General features: G+C 36.3%; 1 protein-coding gene and 1 long non-coding RNA gene across 4 annotated transcripts; one reads left to right on the top strand and one right to left on the bottom strand.

Moving 5' to 3' along the window:
• Nucleotides 1-4,164: 4,164 nt before the first annotated feature.
• LOC117402759 (F-box only protein 48) lies at nt 4,165-16,113 on the bottom strand. 2 transcript variants are annotated; one of them, XM_034004198.3, is made up of 3 exons: nt 16,037-16,113; nt 12,844-13,168; nt 4,165-8,847 (listed from the first exon to the last, which is right to left on the bottom strand). In XM_034004198.3, exons 2-3 carry the CDS (start codon nt 13,147-13,149, stop codon nt 8,686-8,688), a joined length of 468 nt encoding a protein of 155 aa, XP_033860089.1. In that variant the 5' UTR covers nt 13,150-13,168; nt 16,037-16,113; the 3' UTR covers nt 4,165-8,685. The 2 variants fall into 2 exon arrangements, with proteins under 2 accessions (XP_033860089.1, XP_033860090.1); XM_034004199.3 differs by having other exon boundaries at nt 16,057-16,113.
• On the top strand, nt 14,295-24,054 carry LOC131737164 (uncharacterized). 2 transcript variants are annotated; one of them, XR_009328733.1, is made up of 3 exons: nt 14,295-14,652; nt 22,693-22,775; nt 23,833-24,054. It is a non-coding gene; the product is annotated as an uncharacterized LOC131737164 (long non-coding RNA). The 2 variants fall into 2 exon arrangements; XR_009328734.1 differs by lacking the exon at nt 14,295-14,652 and adding an exon at nt 16,304-16,352.
• Nucleotides 24,055-24,821: the final 767 nt, after the last annotated feature.

Here is a 24,821-nt window from a genome sequence, read left to right as displayed (position 1 = left end):
TATTGAATTACCTAGATAGTCTCGTCGGCATCACAGCCGCAGTCTGTTAAATTTGTTTCAAGGTGAGTTATAGTCTTTTGTTAATTAAAACCCTCCTTTTACCAGTACAAATTAACTCCTGATAAATTATGACAATTAACACAAATTTGCTCTTAAATTCCCACACGAACAAAAGAAATAGACACAAGAAGCACTGCTCGTTAAGGATATTAACATTATTTCGGAAATCACGTTAGCATGATTATTTCATAACGAGATAGACATAACGACCTCTTGAAAATGCCAAAATAAATGCTACATAACGATTTGTTGATTAACACTGGAGTTATTTACAAACTTTTGAAAATCCTGCCCTATGGGCCCTATTTTCGTACGTGACTAAATTGACTAAAGTTATGTTTTCTTTTTAGGCAGGTGTAGTCAGGGCTGGTATAGCCCTGATTTTTGTAAATGACTAAGTGTTTAATTAGGGGGTTAAACATCTAAATTCTCTCCTACAGGTAACGCGTGAATGTAGGTGTGATTTTTGAAACCTGTAGTCACTAATGTGCTCACTGACTAGGCAGAATATCAATTAGGATGGTAATGAGCAGACAGGGCTCAGAATTGGCTAAATTTATTTGTTAAGCGTTTGTAAAGGTCATTTGCGTTTCTGAAAAAAACAAAAAAAAAAAACAAAAGAAAAAAACAGTGTGCTTTAAAATAAATAGCTGCAAACCCCAGCTGTTTCACCTGAGGAAGTAGAAATACAGTTCTTCATTTATATATAATCTTCCCGCAAGGCAAAGCATGAACAGATAACGTGATCATACAAAAAAGAGGATGGGGCATGTTGAATCTCCACAATTGTATACAATTAACCTTTTGTTTTTGTGACAACTGTGTAGTTTTTGGAAAGCATATATATTTATTCACACGCAGTCACTATTTGGGACACGGTAGACTAGCCAGTTGCCGATGGATCTTTGATATGGAGGATATTTTATGCCAAAATGAAAAAAAAAAAAAAAAAGCATAAAGAAATAAATACATAACTATATAAATAAATATAGTCAGGCGCGGACTGGCCATCGGGAAGTGCGGGAGAATCCCCGGTGGGCCGGTCTGTTTGGACCTGCGTGGGCCGCTAGTCTACGTTTGATTTATAATTATAATTAATATTTTTTTCCCCCATTACATGCTGAGAATTACACTGTTATTAACTTGGCAGTCTCGTTCTGTCGCGCGCACACATCACCACACCAGTCATCTCTTGGGTAGATCCAATATCGCAATATCTAAGGGGGGGCGAGGAGTGGCCACTCCCTGATTGGACTTGCCCGGATTTTCTTAGAACGGGATTGGTCAACCAGATTTTGTCTTTCATTTGAACCTCTTGTATTGATAGTGGATGAGTGTCAGTGTAAAAAATGGAGAGAAAAAGAAAAGGTGGGACAGAAAAGATTAGAGACAAATGGCAACGGTCTCTCGAGGCAGATGCCGCAAAGTGCACAAAAATAACTGACATGTTCCGTCGGCCGGCTGGTAGTAGGGAGAGCGAGGGACGTCAGGATGCCAGTATTAATCAGCCGACTCAGCCTAGGGAGCCCACTGAAGAAGATGACGCTGTGGCAGGGTCGAGCACAGCAGGTACAAGCAGTAGAGTTTATGGTTGCATTAAAATAGATTAAAGACTCGGCTGCGCCTCATACCTAATAACGCCTTGGGTGTGACTATATACACGATATATCACAGCCTCTCCTACCTTATTGCTTTTATAAAACGGCTACACCACTATTTGTAACGTTAGTCATTTTTTGAGATCTAGTCAGCTATAGTTATGCTAAACTCCGCTAGCAAATCAACTAGCCATCCTATGCTAGCTAGCTAGCTAGCTGGGTTACTAAAAAAAACATTAGCTCAAACATTTCCCAGGTTGCGTCTCTCTCTCGCTCCACCATTTAGCTGGCTACCCCTGATATAAACTGAGGAAAGAGAAGGAGAGAGAGACAAGATGCAGGCATATGAAGTGAATGCAGGGGGGGTCAGCTGGTAGCTTTGATTACTTCACACGCCCTCAGTCCAAAGAGCTGGACACATTTTTGTTATCACCCTAACACAGTGGGACATACTGAAGATGTCAGCTTTGGATAGATACAGGGTCAACACAACAAGTGAGGTGCCTGATGAGGATGGAAACAGTGGAGCATGTGAAGAAGAGATGGAGCTAGAGAACAAAACTTGCACTTCATGCAAAAACTGTGCAATGTGTTGCTATTTGATTCTATCCCGATACAATTTATTGACTGATGCCTATCATGTAATTAGTTTGGGCTACAAATTCCTCCTGACTTTGTCAGTAACCACTTGGAAGGGTTCATGCCAATGTATACAGAGAAAGAGATACTGATGGCCCTAGACAGTGATGGAGTTATTGACACGATTGCAGAGAAGTGTGCACTGCTGTGACGTCTGCTGGCGACGTAAGGTAGGACAGTCTTGTTTACTTGTATTTGGGTGAAGTAGTTGACTGTATTTTGAGATGTAATTAGGGGTTCTGAAACCCTATTGTAATTTTGGGTTGCTATTGGCGCTGAGTGCTGCTAATGGTTTCTAGGCCTATTGAGAGACCACAATCTGTGTGATATGTGTTTATACTTTACAGTTTATTATTAGGCCTACTGAGGTTGGTTTTGGTGTGCAGAGAATGGTTTCTTTCTACGTGTTGCATTCACTGACCACAAAGCGGTGGCAGACAGAGATGTGCAGAGACAAAAAGAATAATCAAACATATTTCGTAGATGAAAAAATCTATGATATTTTCAATAGGATAGCCTATTATTTGTGACTTCTATATCATGAAGCCATGGTATGGCAACTGCCATAGCCTATACTTTGCCATACCTAAATCGCCCCTAATATGTTTGAAAACCTGGTAGTAGCTATAGCCTACAATGTACAAAGAAGTTTTACCCTAACAATTTAAAACTCTTATTTTTTTTTACCGATACTTCATCATGATGGCGCGCTGCGTGCGCTGACTTCATTATTATTTCGGTATGTTGATTTTGACATAAATGTGGGCTGGTGGACCCGAACTTCCTGGGCCGATTTTTGGTCCCAGTCCGCCCCTGAATATAGTTATGTATATACTTATACTTATTTATGTATATGTTTATTTTTCATTTTTGCATAAAATATCCTCAATACTTTGAAAGCCCCCCACAGAATCTTAGCGCAGTGGTTATCTTCACTGCCACAGGCATGGCAAAGCTGCTCTGTTATGCATTTCTCCAAATCGAAAACGACTAATAATCTGGTCATCTGTTACCTCATTATTCTCTTTCTCTCTGCCTGTGTACCGTCACAATATGCCTCCCCGTCAGAATTTGCTACCGGTAGCAAAATCTAACAGCTATAGATGGTATTTTCATATTATCCCAAAAAGTAAATAATTATTTTACAAAAATGTAAAAGCAGAAGAAATGCCATCCACACATTACTTTACGATTAGGAATACACATTGCCCATGTTTTAAAAACAGGGAAGATTAATTACCCATGTTTGAGAAATAGTCAACAAACACTGTTCATACTACATATTTTATAGTTAAATAATCTTACTGCACTAATGCAAAAATAGAAACGATAATAAAATGTTCCTTATTGATCGCCTTGTGATATTATTATTATTTGTTTATTTAGCAGACGCCTTTATCCAAGGCGACTTACAGAGACTAGGGTGTGTGAACTATGCATCAGCTGCAGAGTCACTTACAACTACGTCTCACCTGAAAGACGGAGCACAAGAAGGTTAAGTGACTTGCTCAGGGTCACACAATGAGTCAGTGGCTGAGGTGGGATTTGAACCGGGGACCTTCTGATTACAAGCCCATTTAATTAACCACTGGACCACACAGCCTCCAATATAATATAAAGCATTCTGTAATATAAAGCAATATAAAGCATTCTGACTCTCTCCAAACAGAACGAATGTGTATAACACCCAGTACGCAGCTTATCTGGAGCGCTGCCTATAACACAGAACAGTGATAACACATGGGTATTTTGTGGTTTCTGACTAACTTTGTTTTGCTATTTCACATAGCTGTAAAAAAGCTTCAGTATTAACAGGAATTGAAACACCGGCTCTGTTTTAACCACAGTCACTTATGGTGAAAGTTAATATTGACAACAATATAGTTTTTTTTTCAATACAATTTTAATGCAATACAGTTAATGTCACAGGGTGCAGCGACCATTTTGATGTCATGGTAAAAGCAAGTGTACACACATATCATTTGGAAATAACCTGACTGCAAAAAATATAGGGCTGTGTGAATTCACCATGACAAGGCTCACCAAAAATAACTTAATCACTAGGGCTTCATTTACTTCATAAAATCTATTTGCTGCAACAAGTTCCTGTTGCTGACAAACAAATGTGCCTTGCTAAGAACTTTCATTTAGATTAGATAACCTTTCACAACATTATTTATAATAACACAGGGTGACATTTTTATTTAAAATTGTAAAGCCCTTTATCTCAAATTAGCAGAAAATTAATCAGCTTGTCAGTTGTGGTATTGCTACACAGTGTGGTCAGAATGCTGATGTACTGACACTCTTGTCAGCTCCCCTGGAGCTATATTTTGGTCAGAATTTGGGAGGGGCCTATAACAAGACCAGAGCCTTAGATGTTGTAAGACAGTGTATGTGAACACCCGCACAATGAGGGCTGGCAAGAGGGTTGTCTGCCCTTAACTAATAAGGGAGGTTGGCAGGGCTTGGAGGCCATCTTGGTAAAGTTAGACAAAGCTTAATTGTTAGACGAAGAGTTTACACCTATGGGCTGTTGTCTACCAGTCAAGCTTCCTGAAATAACCCTGCTTAAAAGGTGGGTCTCTATAATGCCTTGAGTTGAGAGACCACAAAAGGCTAATGTGGTTAACTTGTATTTTTGGTATAGGAATTTTTGTTCTGCCCTGAGGTTAGCTCCCCCTATTAGGCAGATTTGTATGGGTTTTGAAAACCCAGTTAAGCTAGTGCCCGCAGTGGCAAGGTTTTCTTTTTTAGTAAAAAAGTGTTTGCTTTGTTTGTGCCTGAAAGGGTGTGACGGGGTACCCCCCGCCCATGGGTGTATTTGGTTATTTTGTATATTATTTGGTGTATTTGGGTTATGTAGCATGGGTGAGTTAAAAGGTATATTTGTATGTGGGCACAGGTAATGCACAATTAGTTCACATGCAGACTGTGCCAGGGCCAGATTGAATGATTAGCAATTGAGTCCCGGCACAGCTGTATATAGAGAGGCACAGATCACTCACTTTTGGTGTGTTCACAGTGGACAATGGGACAGAGAGAGGAGAGGAGAGGAAAGTTGAAAATATAAAACAATTGCTACTCGTGCTGGAAGGACCAGTGCAATACTTGTTTGGGGTTTGTCCACTGTTTGTTGTGTATTCCGTTTTTGTATCTGTCTGTCTATTTTGGTCAACGTGCCATTTACTTTCACAAGTATTTTGTTTTGTTAAAACTTTATATTTATTATTAAAACGTGCAACAGCGCTTCATACCTCTCAGTACTGCCTGTTCTGCCAATCATTTGCTGGTCTGATGTCACCCCAAGCCTATCCGTGACATAGCTTCACCACCAAGAAGTTTCCATCATCCTTCTTACCAATCTCTATCAAAAGCATGACATGATCCAGGTAGAGCACTGTCCACAATCTATCACTAGGAGTGTTCTACCACAGCTGCCATACATAAAGAAAAGCTGTCAGAGCCGCCTTTGAATAATGAGTCCACAGAAAATCCGATACATACAATCATAACAAATAATCAGTTAAAAAACAGTTTTAAAATAATATTACAAAAAACATACTGATGCTGGAATGAGAGTGGAAACCCATACTGAAACAGACAATAACATAAACTGTGTTACTCAATCAATCAAACAAATCCTTTATTGAACCAGATTAAAAAAAATATATAAATAAATAAACAAATAAATAAATAAATAAATAAACAGTTGAGAACAACTTCTCCTTTACATTGGTGGCCTGGCCAAGAAAGCTCAAACTGCAGCAAAGACTGATGTAACAGCATAATATAATATGTGTATCCCTGGTTGAAAACCCCAGATATAAAGTATCCAATTTCTTCAATACAATCTTAGGGGCCAATCTATAAAACACATCACCAAAGTCCAAAATTGGTAGTAAGGTCATTTTAATTAGTAAATACCTAGTAGTAACTTATGATACAAGAAACCCAAATTAGCTTTAATTTTTTGTTGAACAGAATGAATGTGTTTTATAAATTAAAGCAGTGCCCAGCCAAATTCCCATGTATTTGTACTCTATTACATGTTCCAGTGCCACTTGGTTTATATTTGTTATAATAAGCTCGAATCAATGTAGAAGTAAAGTTTTTATTAAAGATCAATACATTTTGTTTTATTAGCATTCAGCAACAATGATCATCATGCTCTGTTGCAGTTCTTTGATGACCAAAGACATACAAGTAAACTACAGAATACAAAACTATATCATCTGCTTAGAGGTGAACTGAGGAGTTACCAGCTGCCAAAGGAATACTAATATAAATGGAAAATAAAAGGGGGTCAATAATGGATGCTTGTGAAACACTTTTTGTAAGAGAATCAAAACGAGAAGTAAAGGCACCAGATTTGATACACTATATACGCTGATGAAAAGAGCTCTGAAATCAAGCCAATGAATTTGAACTGACCCCAATCTCCAAGTCGATTTACAGTAACATGATCTACTATTAACCATCCTCTCCATAATTTTGGAGCAAAGTAATACATTTGAAATTGGTCTATACCAATTCAACTTCGTTATGTCCACCTTTAAAAAGTGGGTACTGTACTTCTGCAGTTTGAAGAGAAAGCAGAGGCGATACCAGGGGGAGACAGGGTCACCCCTAAGTTTCACTAAAAACTACATCCCCCAGAATACCACATCTTCAGTTACTAGGCAACCATACACAAGAAAAATCCACCCAACAAAACATTATCCAATCTCTGGTTAGCCCTGTTACCATTACAGCCAATCAGAGTAAGAATTAAGAACATTTCAAAGCTACTCAGTCATTGTCAGTAGTGACGGTCATTTGCAGTGCTGCCAGATTGGCAGTTTTCCAGACAAATTTGGCTTGCTTTTAAAGCATCTAGTGGGTAAATACTGTCTTTGTCAATTTGTCTACTTTTATCATGCATGTTTTTTCTATTCCTTTCACCACAATTCCCTGTATAGTACACCAAAATTACAAATCGCACAAGTTCAGCTGAAGAAAACGGTGAACCCACCTACTTCTTTCCTCAGGTCTGATTAATATTTGGATTCTTACACAAGACTGACACTCATGTGAGTATTTGTCACAATTTAAGAACTGTATCAGTACAATTAAATAGTTTTTGTTTTTAAAATGTATTTTTAAAGACTGTATCTGCTGACAATTATGGGAAATTCAATTTTACACTACATTCTGAATAAAAGATTCTTCATTTGATCTAATCAGATCAGAAATAGCATTGCTTGTACTGTAATGCAGCAGTGTGGAGTAGTGGTTAGGGCTTTGGACTCTTGACCAGAGGGTCGTGGGTTCAATCCCAGGTGGGTGACACTGCTGCTGTACCCTTGAACAAGGTACTTTACCTAGATTGCTCCAGTAAAAAAAAAAAAAAAAAAAAACTGTATAAATTAGTAATTGTATGTAAAAATAATGTGATATCTTGTAACAATTGTAAGTCGCCCTGGATAAGGGCGTCTGCTAATTTATTTATTTTTTAAGTAAGTGCTGGTTTTTGGCTAGTTCAAAAAACACAATTTGGCTACTTTTTTGCTGTTTTCTTATACTTTATAAAATAAAATTACTATCAGGCTGTTATGTGCCATCACCATCTGCTGGAGCTATACCAGTGGATTTCACTGTAAAACTGTAGGGGACCACAATAAATTGCCTGTATGCCATAAACATACATTTTTCATACTTTCCTATTAAAATAGGTCACTGAACCTTGACTTGTTACCTGTCACAAATACTTCAGATTTGTAGGCTGGTTAAGGTGTCTGCAGTTGTGACAAACAGGGGGTTTTAGTGGCACAAATTTTGTATGCAGTATCGTAGTTTTAGATTATTAAGTTGAATGTAAAAAACAAAACAAAACAGCTTTTCCTATATAAATAGTGCAGCCATAGTAAAAATGTGTTGTATTATACTGGAAAATAATGCATACAAACATTTTCTAATCATAACTGTATTTAAAGCAGTTACTGTACAGGATGAAACAGGTATAATTTTCAATTATTCTAGAAAGACATTTCATTATAACAGAAATTCAAATACATTTGTAATAATAAATAAAACATGCAAAAAAAACATAGATTTTCTTTTTCTTCTAAAACAGCCACCAAAAGTCTAAATTTATGAAAATACAATATTTGATTTACAAAAACAAAGATGTACAACAACAATAATACAAAATATCAATATATATTATTTAAAAAACGTTTTTGCTCAAAACAGCCAACTTCCCAACGTTTCGGTATGGTTAACATACCTTTGTCATGGGAAAGTGTGCTTGAAGAACAAACAGTGGTGCTTTTGATGCCATGGTAACGACACTTGTTTAATGTACATGATATCTGAAAAGAAAGTACTGTACTTTCAGCCTGGTTTATTATCTTTCCAGCTCTGCCTCTAAAATTTCTCCCCAGGTTTCAGCATCCAAAGGATACATGCTCTTGGCTGGTAGTTCAGTAGAAGAAAGAATGTTGCTGTAGCACCCACTCAGCCATTGTTTTTTCACATACCCTTTGCGATAGTTTCTCACTAAGGTGACCTATAAGGAAACAAAAAAACAAAGCATTTACAAAACCTCAGAGATAAGCCATCTAATCGTGTGTTATGCTTCTGCTACCTACTAGCTGAAGCTTAGATGAGTTTGTTGCATTACAGTGCACTCCGTTTGATTCTTATAAGCAGTCCAATATGATTACTGTGGTGAAGTGGTGCAGAATCAGTATGTTAGTTTGAGAATAATAAGAGCTTGTTCCCTGCAGTGTAATGGGTTGACCACTACTAGTTCCCGCATGTTAGAGTCCTGCATCAGGTTGGGTACCCGCGGGGCCCGCAAAAGCAGGTCAAAAAAAATTATTTGAACCACCAAAAATGTTTTCTGTCCTTGTAGCATACTCGTCTGTAACCCTTTCCCAAATAACATATTAGAAGGTAAATGTACCAGTATTTCCTGCATTAAAGCAAGAGGCGATTAGGGAGGAGTCAGCTGACTAAGCAGTGTTGTTCTCGCTTGTTTGATACATCGCAAGATCTTTTTATCACGTCTGCTTCTTGGTGATATTAAAAATGTTTCTGAATGAGGTGAAACAAAAGATAGCGCAGGGTGTAGCTCCCTTTCAACTGGTGGCACGAAAGGAATACACAGGTATTTTATAGTAAAGTAAGTAGAGACAGTTATTAAGTTACAATTTCAAAATATATCCAGACCACTAGAGAAAGCTACCACGCTGTATAGCCTATTGTATAAACTCAATCACTTGACAGTGCCTAGTTTAACTGCTGTGTGGTTTTACGTGTAATGGCTTTTGAATTAAAATGACATTACAGTACAGTATTTTACTGTCAGGACTACCACTGCATTTAAGTATCTGTGGCTTACTTATTTTCAGTTGCGATGCAAATCTCACAGTTCTTCACTAAACAGATTTGAGTTTCAAAACAAACGAAAAAAAAGTGTCATGCCTTGCACTTGAAGATAAACAGGCATCTCCTTGCATCCCCAGAGTCTTACAATCTCAAAAGCTACAAACTGGATAATCATTACTCTAGACATATAATAGACCTATGTAAAACTCTAGTGCGATACATTCGTACTTATGGGTGTCTCCACTGTACATGTTGATGAAGGTCTGCAGTTATAAAACGTTGTAATGTTAAAAAAGAAATTAACAATTCAGTGTTATTTTAAACACTCAAAAGTACTGTATGTCTAAAGTGTTAGTAGGTCCAATAAATACAAAAAATGTAAATTACATTTTGGTTAAAAAACCTGGTGTAAAATATTTGAATGCTGACATGCCAAAATAATGCTGCCCTTATTTCAATCTTTTATTAACGTGTCCGTGATTCATATCCAGAAAAAAGAAAAAGCTGATTTTCCAACCATTAGTTTCAGTTGTTCTATACCGACAGGGATCTAAATTGGCAAACAAAGAGCAAGGCCAAAATAGCCTTCAGTCCAATACATTTGTAGAGGGCACCAATGCCACTAAACCTAAGTCCAGGCAAAGTGTATGTTGTGTAATTTTGCTTAGGAGTAATATATAAAGCTAATTATTAGCCACAGAAAGAAACAACATGGTTGGAGTAAAGGCACTCCGCGTGGAGTGCAGGATGCGCCTATAGCCTGGAGGTCGGCGGTTCGAGTCCAGGCTATTCCACCGACCGTGGATGAGAGCTCCCAAGGGGCGGCGCACAATTGGCTGAGCGTCGCCCGCGTAGGGAGGGCTTAGGTTGGCCAGGGTATCTTCGGCTCACCGTGCACCAGCGACCCCTGTACACTGTCCAGGCGCCTGCAGGCTTGCCTATAAGCTGCCCAGAGCTGCGTTGTCCTCCGGCGCTGTAGCTCTGAGGTGGCTACATGGTGGGCCTGCAGAGTGAAAAAAAGCGGTTGGCTGACGGCACACGTTTTGGAGGTGTGTTCGTCTTCACCGTTCCCGAGTCAGCGCGGGGGTGGTAGCGGTGACCTGAGCCTAAAATAATTGGCTATTTCAAATTGGGAGAAAAACGGGGTAAAATAACTCCCCCCAAAAAAACAAACAAACAAATATGGTTTAAAGCTATAAATACTGCAAAAATGAGTAATTAAAAAGAGTTTATTTTAATCATTAATGTTACAAAAAGGTCAAATAAAATTGTTACATTTTAATAGCATTATAAGCCCAATATACACTCCTTGCAAAGAAGCGGCTCTTTTGTACAGCGATATTGGCACTATGCTTTAGTGCGAGAGGTCCCAGGTTCGTGCCCGCCCTCCGCCCTGTGTGATGCGCCTGCCTGCGTTAAACGAGAACGCTACAGTATAAATACTCCGGTAAACATAAATAAAAATCACAATACTCACACTTTGACGTTTTTTGTACGACTCAAGAAAAGCTACGGGTACAAATCACAAAGTTACGACTACGACTCAAAAAGTTACAAGTACAACTTACAAAATTATGAGTTGGATAGAGCGTGAAATCGTTGTCAAAAATACGTCACAGAAGACACAGTGAAGGCTATTGATTGGGGGAAAAATCGATGAGTATTTAACAGCGCATGCGTCCCGCACCTTGCATTGATGATAGAAGGGAAGGAGTGGCTGTATGTTGGTGAAATGTGTAGGTGGAATTTTCAAAGCGGGAATATGGCACAAAGTCACCCAACAGACAGACAGTCTCAGTCTCAGCAAAGATCTTCTATATATAGAGTTCCAGTGGAGACTTTTCTCCTATCTCTGTAATGTAGTCTGCTTCATTCCCTATTCAAAGCTTTCTCTTTTGAAAATGATTACATTTTTTAGCAAGATTCACCTGGATTTGTATATAGACACCCCTCCTTAACACATAAGTGTTATTATTTCTACAATTGATGTTTTCACTTGGCCTAACAAGTGCTCTTTTTGCCTAAGTGCTGTCTGAAATTGCCAGCTCTTATATTGTTTATGTCTTAATTATTTAAAATAGTGTCTTATTAAAAAAAAAAATACATTGTATGTCTATGTAAATTAATAACAACTGTTTCATTTTAAAAAGCTGCAAATTTACATCTAAAAAAAAAAAATCACCCGGTCTTAGCTCAGTTTTCCATTGCACAGTAGCTAATCATGCATTGATAAAAAGTGGGAACAAATCGAACTGGCCATTTTTGAAAAACAGAATTTGGTATTCCCAAGAATGGAAAAATTAGTAGCCCTAAAGGTGGTTACAATTGAAGGCAGTGCAGATGCCAGTGTTTTATGCACCAGTATAAAGCAATTTTAATCAGGCCACCAGTTAAGCATGCAGTCTACATCTATGATAACAACTGACTGAGCCACAATACAATGTCTTGTTTAAATTTAGTAAATTGTAAAATTGTTGAGATACTTGTGTTGGAATATTGTTTCAAAAATGTATAATGCAACAAAAATAATATATTAAAAGGGTTAATGCGTGGCCGAAGGTTTCTCACTGATAATTTACCCTTTCTCAGTCAAAATGGCAAGTTTCTCAGTATCTAGAAAGCTTAGAGGCAACGCTGGTGTGTGTGTGTGTGTATATATATATATATATATATATATATATATATATATAGACAAGATCCATTATTTCAGTTTTTAATTATAGAACTCCTATTTTATTGAATGTCAAGTCAAACACTTTTAAAAAGGTTAATTTAAATTATGTTCGATGTACCTGATGTACAGACGCCAATGTTTTGGACACCTTAAGAGTAAGTAACTTACTGTGATAAAGTAGATGCATGTTTTTTTTCCCCTCATTCATGGCCTTAATATGTGAAAAACCTTAGAAAGGAAAGTTTTTCTGTTTTGAAAATGATTTAAATGTACTAGCTCTATATTTTAACGTACAATTGCACAAAAAAAAGATCAGAATGTTAAATATACTGTGATATATATCGTATATTGTCTTTAAAATATTGTTATATATTTTTGGGTATGTCACCCACCTCTATTTGGCGCATGGCCATCGTTATTTTATTGCCCTGTGGGGATAGTGAACATGGGACTGAAGCAAATTATGGGAAGACAATGTCCAGTACATTAATTAATTACCTTCCATGAATATCCAACTCCTCGGTCACCATCAATCTCTTTTTGACAGATGGTTCTCACTGTCATACAGTGATTCCTCCACAGTTGGTCGCAGTTTTCAATAATATGGTTCCAAGCTTGACAGGTTACTGCAGCATTACACAAGCTTTTAAGGTCCAGTTGACAAAAAATCTGAAGGCTTATTTCTGGAGGTAAAATCTCAACAAAGTCATATCCCAGCCTCCTGTTTCTGACGTCTGAAAAGTTGGTACTATCTTCTAAAAAATCCCAGGTGTTTTTGTTCTTTTTATAAATCTTCTTCATCATTTCAAGTTCCAAAGCACCACTATTCAAAATGGTAAACATGTATTATAAACAACACACTTTAAATATACAAAGTGTATAAAGTAAATAGTACAGATAACATATTTGTGATTATAAAGCAGGCTACATAACTATAGTCTAGTTTCTTTTTGGACGATATATTTTTTCTTTCCTGATTTAACTAGTGACTAATCCCTTCTACAAACTTTAGTCACTTGAGAAATTCTGTAGTCATTATACTAATGCACAAGTCCTCAAGGGCTGTTACTCATTTTTGAGAACAGTTTATTTAAAACAATTTCAGCACTATGTAATAACTAGTTTATTATACTGTACCAAATAATACAATATTAATTTGATTAAAGTATACTGTATCAAAATTAGGTAAATGTAACCAAGAACCTGTAATTCGTTTCATGTTTACATCAATCAGTTAAGGTATAGGGAAAAAAAAACCCTATGTTAAACATGCAATTTATAACCATTTCATCAGCGTTGTACTGTTTCCTGTATTTTTTAATACCAGTACTGTAGTTCACGAGAGGATTTGCTACAGCACAGTAGCGGTGGACAGCAACAGTGGAGTGTGGAGTAGTGGTTAGGGCAGCAATGTGGCGTAGTGGTTAGGGCTCTGGACTTGACCGGTTGTGGGTCCAATCCCAGGAGGGGGACACTGCTGCTGTACCCTTGAGCAAGGTACTTTACCTAGATTGCTCCAGTAAAAACCCAGCTGTATAAATGGGTAATTGTATGTAAAAAAAATAATGTGATATCTGTATAATGTGAAATAATGTATAATGTGGTACCTTGTAACAATTGTAAGTCGCCCTGGATAAGGGCATCTGCTAAGAAATAAATAACATAACACTTATTTTTAATGATAATCAGTGGAAAATAATTTGGTGAGCTACTATGTAGTGTACTGTGTTAAGATTGCCGTTTATTTTCTTGCCACGTGAACTGCAGTCCGCGGCGAGTTTTTTTTAAAAGCTTGACCCAGACGCGCTTTGATCTTGAGAGGTGATTTGCCCCTCCTGCATAGTCATGTGATCTTGTTCAGCCAATCGCAGCGTTTAATTGATCCAAGCCATTTTATAATCTCCACTTAAGTAGATGGTAGAATAAACTGACCAACAAGATAACAGGGTTGTTTGCAGCAGTATCGCTTTGTGATTTCTGTGCAGGGTTCATCCACTCGCATCATTGAACAATGTCGGAAACGGCAGCATTTTGTATTTTAGGAAATTAGATTGATTATTTAAGAAAAAACACAATTGGTAATCAAGATCTGTATGCTATTTCTGAGCAAAGATGGAGCCAGGACGTGCAATTATTGCCAAGCGTTTGTTTTCCGGACATAATAAATTATATGATTAGTACACCTAGCCCATACACCCTCGAAGATCTGTGATGCTACAATTGGAAATATACAACCAGTTTATCTGTGGATGGTTTAGAGAGGTGAAGACGTGCATCATAAACAACCTTTGTCTCATTCAAACTCGGGTGCGTAACTTTTACCGGTTTTTTTTTTTTAAATTATTATTATTATTATTATTATTATTATTATTATTATCATCTTATTTGTGATACCATGTTATATTTATACAAAAATTAAAAGACCCAAACATATTAAAACAAATAGCAAGTTTACAAATGTTTCTTTTCGCGTTTGACTTTTTGCTAAGACATGAAGCCAATAAAAAATAAATCTTTTTAAATACAGGAATTATCTCTTTTCTAATCCACTTTGTGATAACACTGCATTCTGCGTGTTGCAAAATCAAACATAATTATTAATATATTGAGGTATTTATATATATATAAAAAAACTATATTGAGGTATTTAATCATTAAAAAATATATGTTGCTCAATTTATATTCTTATATTACTGTAACTTATTTATATTATTTCTGGAACAGGACATTTCAAATAACTACTATTAACTACTATTCAGTAATGCGGTAAAAGTAACATACCTAAAATGAAATGTCGTGAACATACTTAGCTGCACTCCTCAGGTCTGCCCTTGATATATTAGCTAGCCACTTGCCTAATCTTCGTTGTGTTATGTCTTATTTTTTTCATCTTACAATTGTATAACCCTTATAAAATGAAACGTTGTCTCGTCCGTGCCTACTGCAACAGCCAATAACTACACAAGTGTTCACCATTTTTTTCATAAAAGCAAACTAAACTTTATTTAAGGTCTGAAATCGCTTTAAGTGAATCAGAGATATGGCTTGCCTGCCCATCGTCAGCTCGAGACAACCGATAAGGATCGCGTGACTTGAAACGTCATTCGAAAACACTCTATAGTAGTCAGCAGAATCTTTTCAAAAATAACTTCCTGCTAAAATGGGAGTTTCCTTAGGTTGTTTTACTCTAGCTGAATTGTTAGATGTACAATACTGAGCTGTCGGTACAGTCTGTCACGGCGATAGATTTTAAAATACAATTAACGTTTTACAACACTACGATATCTAGTCTTATGAAATTGCTTGTAGTTTTGAATTATATAATAATACTACACATTATATATATATATATATATATATATATATATATATATATATATATATATATATATATATTATTGTGTATTGTTAATACACTTTTTAAAATAATAATAATAATTAACCACGCACAATGCTTTGTGTTTACGGCCCAAATCTTTGTTGTCAAGTAATGTCGATTGGCAAACTTAATGTAAGCAAAATAAAACCAACATACAAATGGGAACTATTTGTACTGCATGAAAATATACGATTTAAACTCAAATCCATCCATATACGTATATTTTTAGCAATACAAACATAATTACGTGTTAAACAAATAAGTAAAACTTGCAGCTGAACATTCATAACGTGTTTTGTAGTTTCACCTTACCTTCTATTATGAAAGCTTACCGTTTAAATGCCGAGTTCAAATTATTGTTTGTTTACTGTGATGTCATTACCCTCTCCCCACCCCCCCGACAGGGCGTATGCTTAGAATGTTGTGTTGCTCACTGGAAGCTTGGGAGATGTAGTTTATTAAAACGAAAAAGCCCATTACTACAACTGAGAATAGAGAAAGCCAAAGACTACATTTTCCAGATTTCCATAGACCATTAAGTTTGGGCATTCAAATAACAAGATAGTGAAAGCTACCCACGTGATATCTTGACAGCTACGTTACCGACACAGATAGGAAGAAGAGAGAGGTATGTGCTGCTGTATCAAGTGTTGAACCTGTAGCAAGTTTATCCTAAACAAAATCTTAGTTTATAAGATTTATTTGTACTGAAAGAATCTCCGTTATAACCGCCGGATAGTTTACTGGTTTCTAGCTGTTTAAGTTGGTACTTAAGTTACAACAAGAACAAAAAGTCAGTTATATTTAATAACAGTATTTAAAGCTTATTAACTTTGAATGCTTCGTGAGAACGTTTTCACCTCATTATCCAATTCTAAAATATTTTCTACAGATGTATATAAAAAAAATGTTGAATGATTTGGACTTTTCCTAAGCTAAGTGTATGACCGTCATAATAGCACAAGGTTAAAACTATTGTACTACTCTGAGAGTGTCTGGTTTTAGACTCTTGGGTGTAGTCCCATTTTTATACTTCAACAGTCGCAGACAAAAATATTAGCACCCTACACTTAATATAAGATAATTCAAGAAAACATGTTAAATACAAGCATTTAGTGAACATTAGCACTAATCAATATGACAAAGACCATGTTTGTTTGTGACAAAAGTATTGGCACTTTTACAATAAAGGTCTGTAAAAGTGTAATATAACTAATTACAATATATATATAAATTGTTTGAAAACCAGTACACAGTAATTAAGCTGCATTATAAAGTTAATAGCCAGAAAAACAGGTAATTATACCAGTAGTTTTGGCAACTGTACAAGAACTGTACAAAGGCACTGGGAGGCTGTGTGGTCCAGTGGTTAAAGAAAAGGGCTTGTAACCAGGAGGTCCCTGGTTCAAATCCCACCTCGGCCACTGATATTGTGTGACCCTGAGCAAGTCACTTAACCTCCTTGTGCTCCCTTTCGGGTGAGACGTAGTTGTAAGTGACTCTGCAGCTGATGCAGAGTCACTTACAACTACATAAGTGACTCTGCAGCTGATCACACACCCTAGTTTCTGTAAGTTGCCTTGGATAAAGGCGTCTGCTAAATAAACAAAAATAAAATAAACCGCCTAAAATATGCCAAGAAATATGAACATGAATGTGAAGCATTGTTCAACAAAATTCTCTGGTCCATAGTACTTTTCCCCAAAAATGGACCACAGTATGTTTGGAGTAAAAAAGGGAAAGCCTTCAATGAAGAAAACCTTGTACCTAAATTTAAATATGGGGGCGTTTGAGCTGTTTAGGGACTGGATACATTCATGTGATTGAAAATCGAAAGAACGCAGCCATGTATCAAAACATTTTACAAAGTACAATGATACCTTCTGCTCGTAGGCTGATTGGTAGACAGTTTATCTTCTAAGACGACAAAAACCCAAAGCATACGGCTAAATCAACTCGGGAATTCTTGAAGAAAGCGAAGATCAAAGTTCTGGAATGGCCAGATCTCAGTACAATAGAAATGCTTTAGACTGATCTGAAAAAAAGCTGTAGCCAAACATTGTGTATCCAATCTGTCTGCGCTGAAGGAACGAGGCCCAGATTTAACCAACAAGATGTAACATATCATATTATCATAAATACTAAAGTAGGGGTCCCAATAATTTTGTCATGAACAAATACTTCAAAAAAAAAAAAAAAAAAAAAAAAGTTTTTTTTTATAAAGCTTATTTGTTAAGTTACTATTCATTGTGTATTTTGCTTTTTGTTTTCTTAAAAAGTGCTTAAAGTTTACAAAATTCTTGTTCTTAATCTACCTTGAATTATGATTTAATAAGTGCAGGGTGCCAATACTTTTATTTGAAGGTAGGTGGCACTGTCATGCAAGGTATTGTTACAGATGTTAGCACACTGATAACTTCTTATGAAAATAATGTTCTTGAAACCATTTTAGATAGTGTGTCTGGGAGCAAGAAAGAGGGGCAACATGATTCTCTTTGGGTCAAATCTTTCTTGAATTGTCTCCCAAAGTATACTACTGCTGCAAACATATTGACACCCATTTAGTATAATTTTCTTTCCTAGCCTATATTACAGATCTCATTTTTAGCTACTACATTTAGGCATTACACAAATATGTTTATTACATGCATTACTTCGCACAATATTAGTTTATCATACATAAACTCAAGGTTAACATCTATTTATGCATATTAAGGACGAAAAAACGGTTTTACATTCATTTTTCATGAAGTATAATAATTTTGAGGCTTCAGTTCAATGTAGACTATGACTTTGTATGCTCTCCTTTAATCGTATACTGTACTTTCATTTTAGGGATTAGTAGGCTACTTTTATCTGTTCTTCCATTTATTTTCGCCATGGCTTTGGTGTCAATATAACAGCTGTTTGATTTGTTTTCAGTGTGTCTCTTTGGATCATGCAATTCAGTTACCTAGCATCACACTTAATTGGATATTATTGGGGCATATGTACGGTGTCTGTATTAGCGAGGAACTACTGTATCGTAATATGTTCTTTTTCACATACCATTTTACTCCATGTTCACAAACCATTCGATGTGAAATGAAAAGCCCCTTAGATTTTTCCACTGGGAATACTTTGTTTTTTTTTTCCTGAAAAACAAACATTTCTATTTTCAGTTTATAAACAGGTACAGTAACATACGTTTTCCTAGAAAAATATATACAGTACCATCACTTCCCCTTGTAGGCAACAAGCCTGGTGTAACAAGATAGACAAAATAATTATTGATTCATATTACTTGGGTGCAGAGCTAATCAATCAACCTTGGTCAAACTTAAACTGCTTATGATATGCTATTTTTTTGATTAAAGTCACACATTGTTTTGCTGATGTAGCAAACACTAGCTGATCTATAATATAAGCAGACACAAAAATTGCATTCCCGCCAGAGTAGTGCCAACAGCATAATCAGCAGGGTAATGAATTTATCATCAGCCTGCAAGTGGCTGGGGGTTGACTCAAATCTACAAACTTTGGAGCATCCCTAGAGTGATTTTATTTTTATTTCTGGGTCAACTTAAATGGAAGATACATTTTAAGAATTTTGTTATCTTTTAGAAAATGAACACCATAGCAGCTTCTAATTTAAGTTGATATATCTAACCCATACCTTACTGTATTTGTGTTTGAATTTGACATCCAGTTGTTCAGACATGATACTAAAATGTATCGTCGGGCCCGACCTTCTTGTGTGAATATCTCATGCACCGTAATCGCTAGCTTCCTGTGTTTGAAAGTACATAATTAGAGCTTTCCAATGATGTATCGTATATCCTGAACAGACGTTCCTAAGTGAAACTACAGCAAACTGAAACTAAGCCTTGAGTTATGTGGCATGAGTCAGCTCCTAAGTTTTGTTTGTTGCTTGTTACTTGGTCGCTTCAACAGATAGCGTTCCGGTTTCAACGTCATTTAAAAGCGTAGGCTTTGCGCTTTCCATTGATGTCAGGCATGCCTGTATGTGTACTTTCTACCACCCCCTCATTCAGTACTCCAGTGCTGTGACACGCAGCAAATCGGTAGGTGTGTTCAAGTACCTGTAACTCGAAAACAGAAAGAGCTTTCCAATGATATCTCACGTGCCCAGGTGACATGTTCCTAGAATAAACTACAGCGTCCAGAATACAGTGGTGCATTCACTTACTAGGAGACAGCTGTGTGCATTGGGCCTCTTATCCATTTTGCATAGTATAAACAACACATTATACCAAATGATGGCTAGAAGTAAAGGAAAAGCACAATAAAGTGTTCATATACATGTACATTTTCATTCATTCATTTACTCCAGTTGTTAGTTGTTTTATTGCTGGGGTCTGGTTGGACCCCTGGTTACCAGGAAAGTCAGTTTTCCAACATGTCCTTATGAGAGTTAATGTGATTGTTTTGTGGCCACTAGTTTTAACCTCAAGAACTGTTAACAATACACCCTTCATATTTTTCCACTTTGCAACCACTTCTGAATTTTTGAATATTAGGAGAGATGCTGTACTTCTGTACAGTAGGTCAACCAATAAGTAACCACTTTCTTATGAGAATATAGAATAAAGTGATATTTGCCATGTAGCAAACACCTTAGCAAAATGGGACCAAAGAAGACTGAGATTTCAAACAAAATACTTATTCTTTTAAGTCATGTCTAGCAATACACTAATCTGCAACTGTGGGGCCACAGAATGCAAAATATGGGTCATTCCATGTGCCATGAACACAAGTCGAAACTTGAATTACATGTTGATGGTATTTAGAAATTGACCCATGCCAGTACCAATGAAAGTTCAAAGATTCCTAAAATCATCTCTTGAAGGTTGTGCAGTTTTTACAATGCTTTTGAACAATATCTCATTTGATACATTAACCAATGAATTAATTAATCTAAAATACACAGCAATAAAATGGGTAAATTGCGTTTTTTTTCTTCTTCTTCTTCTTCTTCTTGCTGTGATGATGTTTGTCTCCAATACTGAGATTGAATATTTAATAGCTGCATGAAACCGTCTTTCAACAAAAATGACAGCTGGTGTGGAATCCTAACTAAACATTTTTGATTTCCTCATTCCGGAAAGCAGTGTGAGGCCATTACCTTTCAACTTCACAGAGCAGGTAGAGTATTAAAGGTCAGAGACTCATGATTGCAACATCATAAGCAAAAAAAATGTATTCAAAGCAAAATTAAAATGTATTCCATGAACATTTCACATTTTGTGATGATGGTGCATCTAATATACATAAGTCTGAATATCAACAAGTATTGCAGTATTGTTTTATTGTTGATACTGTTGAGCAATAATGAGCATTATTTGGGGTGTTTTCTCTATAGACTTACTGTACTCTACAGTTTCGTCCAAAAAAATTGCACTCTGGAGTGTTGATTCACATGGAATGACCCATATCGAGAATGAAAGGTAAAGAAAAAGCCATTGAGGATTTTTAATTAGAATCTTTTACTTTGGGGAATGTTCGTAGAAATTGAAGAAAGTGTGTGGGTAGAAGAAATGGTGCCTTCAACAGTATCTTTTAAAAGTAAGCAAAAGACAAAATTCGGGGATGCCTGGAGTGTCCAGGGAGGTTTTATCAGAGGTGTGTTGTGCTAAGAACGGGAGCCTCTGATGTGTTCAATTAGGATTTGAAGAATCCAAATGAAAGTGAATTGCACAGATTTCACCTGTCGTAAAATACTGTATAAAACACAGTAGCTTACTGTTCTGTAAGTATAAACAGAACACCTATGTGGTATGCACTATCTAACAAATAAGATTGGTTTGCACATATAAATGCAGTACATTTCTGAAAAAGTCTGTTATTACCTATACCGATTTTATTATGACAGAGCATTGATTCATCTTCGTGGTTTGTCTACTGCTGGTTCTGAACAAAGTGTCCTAATAGCCACTACATTGAGCAGTGATTATACCTATTATCAGACAATTCCATACTAAATTGTGCATCCTTGTTCAATTAAAAATGCCACAGAACCTTTCCCAACAACTGCTCTAGCTTTCTTTGCTGACATTTTAAGTTGAACTGACATTTAGAAATCATTGCAGCAAATTAAACCAGAATTCTGTTTTGCTAAGGCTCCAAATAGCATTGCTTTTAAGAAAGCATAGTCATTTCATAATTGCTTTATTTTGTACAGTATGCTTATTCAGTGAAATGGCATTCTTGGTTGAACACATTTCTCATAGTTTGATGGCCTTGTGTTCCCTGAAGTTTTGATGGTGCAGTGTTTGCCACAAATGACCAAACTCAAACAAATAGTTTCATGAAAAACATAAAACAGGTTCCCGAATTATAACCTTCAGTAACTTGGACACAATCAGGGGCCTGTTGCACAAAAGTGGTTTAAAAAAGCCAGGTTTAGTTTAAGTTATCTGGTTTGAGTTAACAGGATATAACTTAGCAGACTAACTCTGTTGCAGGAATGTAGACTAAGTTTAAATTAATTGAGATAACTCAAGCTGGGTTAATGTTTCTATATATGCGCGTGGAACCAACTGTTTGAGTGTGTTGTCATGGTAATCTTTATTAACGGTCATCTGAAAAAATGGAGAAGAAGGAAAGGATGACTTTTTTTATACTGCTTCCGAGCAAAAAAGTTTAGTTTCAACGTATGATAATGTTAAAGAATTAAAAAAAAAAAAAAAACACAGCTACTGCCAATAAAGCCAGAGTGGCAGCCTGGCAAACTGTAGTTGACGCTGTTAACGTGTAAGTATACAGTCGTATCCTGAGTACACAATATATGGTCATAATTTATAGATATAATATCCTAAAGAATATATAGACAGTACTATTTTTATTTCACGTATTTTTATACATAATTAAACTATTTTATATATCATCCCATATATTTTCAGATTCATAGTTTGTTGCATTCTTTAATGATTTATAAAAAGTTAATATAATAAACCACATTTTTACAGTTTTGTCAGCTGGCTCGTTAGTTCTCCAAGACCCTACTCAGACAGACCCAGACCCAGCCGTATTTGAATACTACGTAAACGATGTAAGTTAATTTAATTAATTTGATCACATGTATGCTTATTTTTTATTCACACTAACATTCAAATTGAGTTTTAAATATACTGGGAAAAGTTATACTGTAGCTACTCCTTTGTATGTTGAATCTAAAGTAGATAAGGATATAGAAATTGTGATAACTGACGCATTGCATCTTACAGTCGCTACATTTTTGTGACGCAGAGCTTGATAAAACCCTGGAAAAGCTTGAGGTGGGACACTACATCGTATTTATTCATTAAAATTAAGTTAAAATTAAATATAAATATAAATCCTGAGAATATATATATTTTAGCTCAAAGAGCCAGCTGCCCAGCATTTCGATATGTTGTACATATCTTTTTCAAGGGAGCCTATATATATAAAATTCTGATTCATATTTTAAAAGACGACTGTAATTAATTTATTGAGTTAAAATTAGCTACATTATTCATGAGAAACGAATATGAATGTCATTATGAAATGTATTTTAAAGTTCTGTTACTGCAATGTTCATGATTCTTACATAATAAATAGTATATATTTTATGAAATCTTTGTAGAATCCAGAAGTAGAAAATCAAGACCAACCACCTACTTTAGACAAGGCTAGTCCTTTGCAACAATCAATTATATATCAATATATCTCACTTATATTATTATACTTTAAATAAGCAGTGTATACTCACGTTGATTAACTGTAGTCAGTGATGTGTTCAGTCTGTTATTGGTTACTTTGCTGAAGATATATAAAGTACTATACTAAGTTATATTTTCCATTAACAGAACACACCAACAAAACCCCCAAATTCAATGGAAGTCCAGCGGATCTACCTTAAATATTTAAATAATGAAATAGAGTACCGGCAGTTAAAGATGCAAAAAATTAAATTGGAGATTAAACTTTTAGAGAAGCAATTAAATGTAAGCTAATTTGTCACAGTGTTTGGTCATTATGCTATCACTATCCTTTCGTTTTGTCAGTTCACATTTCTGCTAATATTCAAAGAGCCTTGTGTAACAAAATGTATATTTATAATTAAGCATATTTTCTTTACTTTTCAGTCTGGACCTTGAAGCTTGACAGCCATATGTTATTATTATGTAATGTTCCTAAATATCGTTATGAAATTGTTATAAGTTTGTGCCATTTTTGTTAATGGGGTTCTTTTTTTTAGTTGTGTTTTTTAAATTTAGAATAAAAATATATAGTATATTTATTTTTAATGTATAATTATAATGTATAAATGTATCATATGTTAACCACATTTTAATAAAGTATATTAAATCAGACCACATTGTTAATGTATTTAAATACAATTAATGTATTTATTAAGAGACAATAAACACTTGAACTGTAGGCATATCTAACTAAAATACCCGGCAGCAATGGTGTCTCTAACAGCTCTACCATCTTGGTTTGCCTGCCTGCCAGGCTGGTTGAAGTTCCCTCGCAGCTTTCTGATTGCAATATTATGGCGTACAACACATGCCACTTTGATGTCACAGGCCCTTTGTTGTATCACCCGGAGGCCCTTTAGACATGCAAATCTGGCTTTCAGGATGCTAAAGGCCATTTCAGTTTTTACTCGAGTCTTGCATAAAGACATATTGAATTTAGACTGAGAGGTGGATGGAAGGACTCCAATTCCACAGACTGATTAACGTGGGAGGCTGTGATCACCTTGGGGAGGAAAAAGCAGGGTTGGTGTGCAGAGACACCCTGCTGCCATCCTCCCAAATACGCATACAGGAGCTGTGCACAGACAGCGCCTGCAGCTCACTGACCCACTTAGCGGAGGTGATAGCCAAGAGGAAGGCTGTCTTCATAGACAGGTACTTCAGCTGTATGGAGTGTATGGTCTCAAACGGGGCCTTCGTGAGAGCCTCCAGTAAGGCTCCATTCGGGGGGGGGGGGGCGCTACGCAAATGTGCCTACACTAACCGCACGGTCACACACACCTGGTCAGCGTGTAGCATGTACCAGGGAGACACAAGGCGGAAGCCGCGGTGGGCGACTTGAAGCAGACAGCAAAAACACGGTAGAAAGATAG

The sequence above is a fragment of the Acipenser ruthenus genome, chromosome 5, assembly GCF_902713425.1.
Source record: "Acipenser ruthenus chromosome 5, fAciRut3.2 maternal haplotype, whole genome shotgun sequence".
Taxonomy (NCBI): domain Eukaryota; kingdom Metazoa; phylum Chordata; class Actinopteri; order Acipenseriformes; family Acipenseridae; genus Acipenser; species Acipenser ruthenus.
The sequence above is the reverse complement of the archived record's forward strand: the minus strand, read 5'-3'. Positions and strand labels throughout refer to the sequence as shown.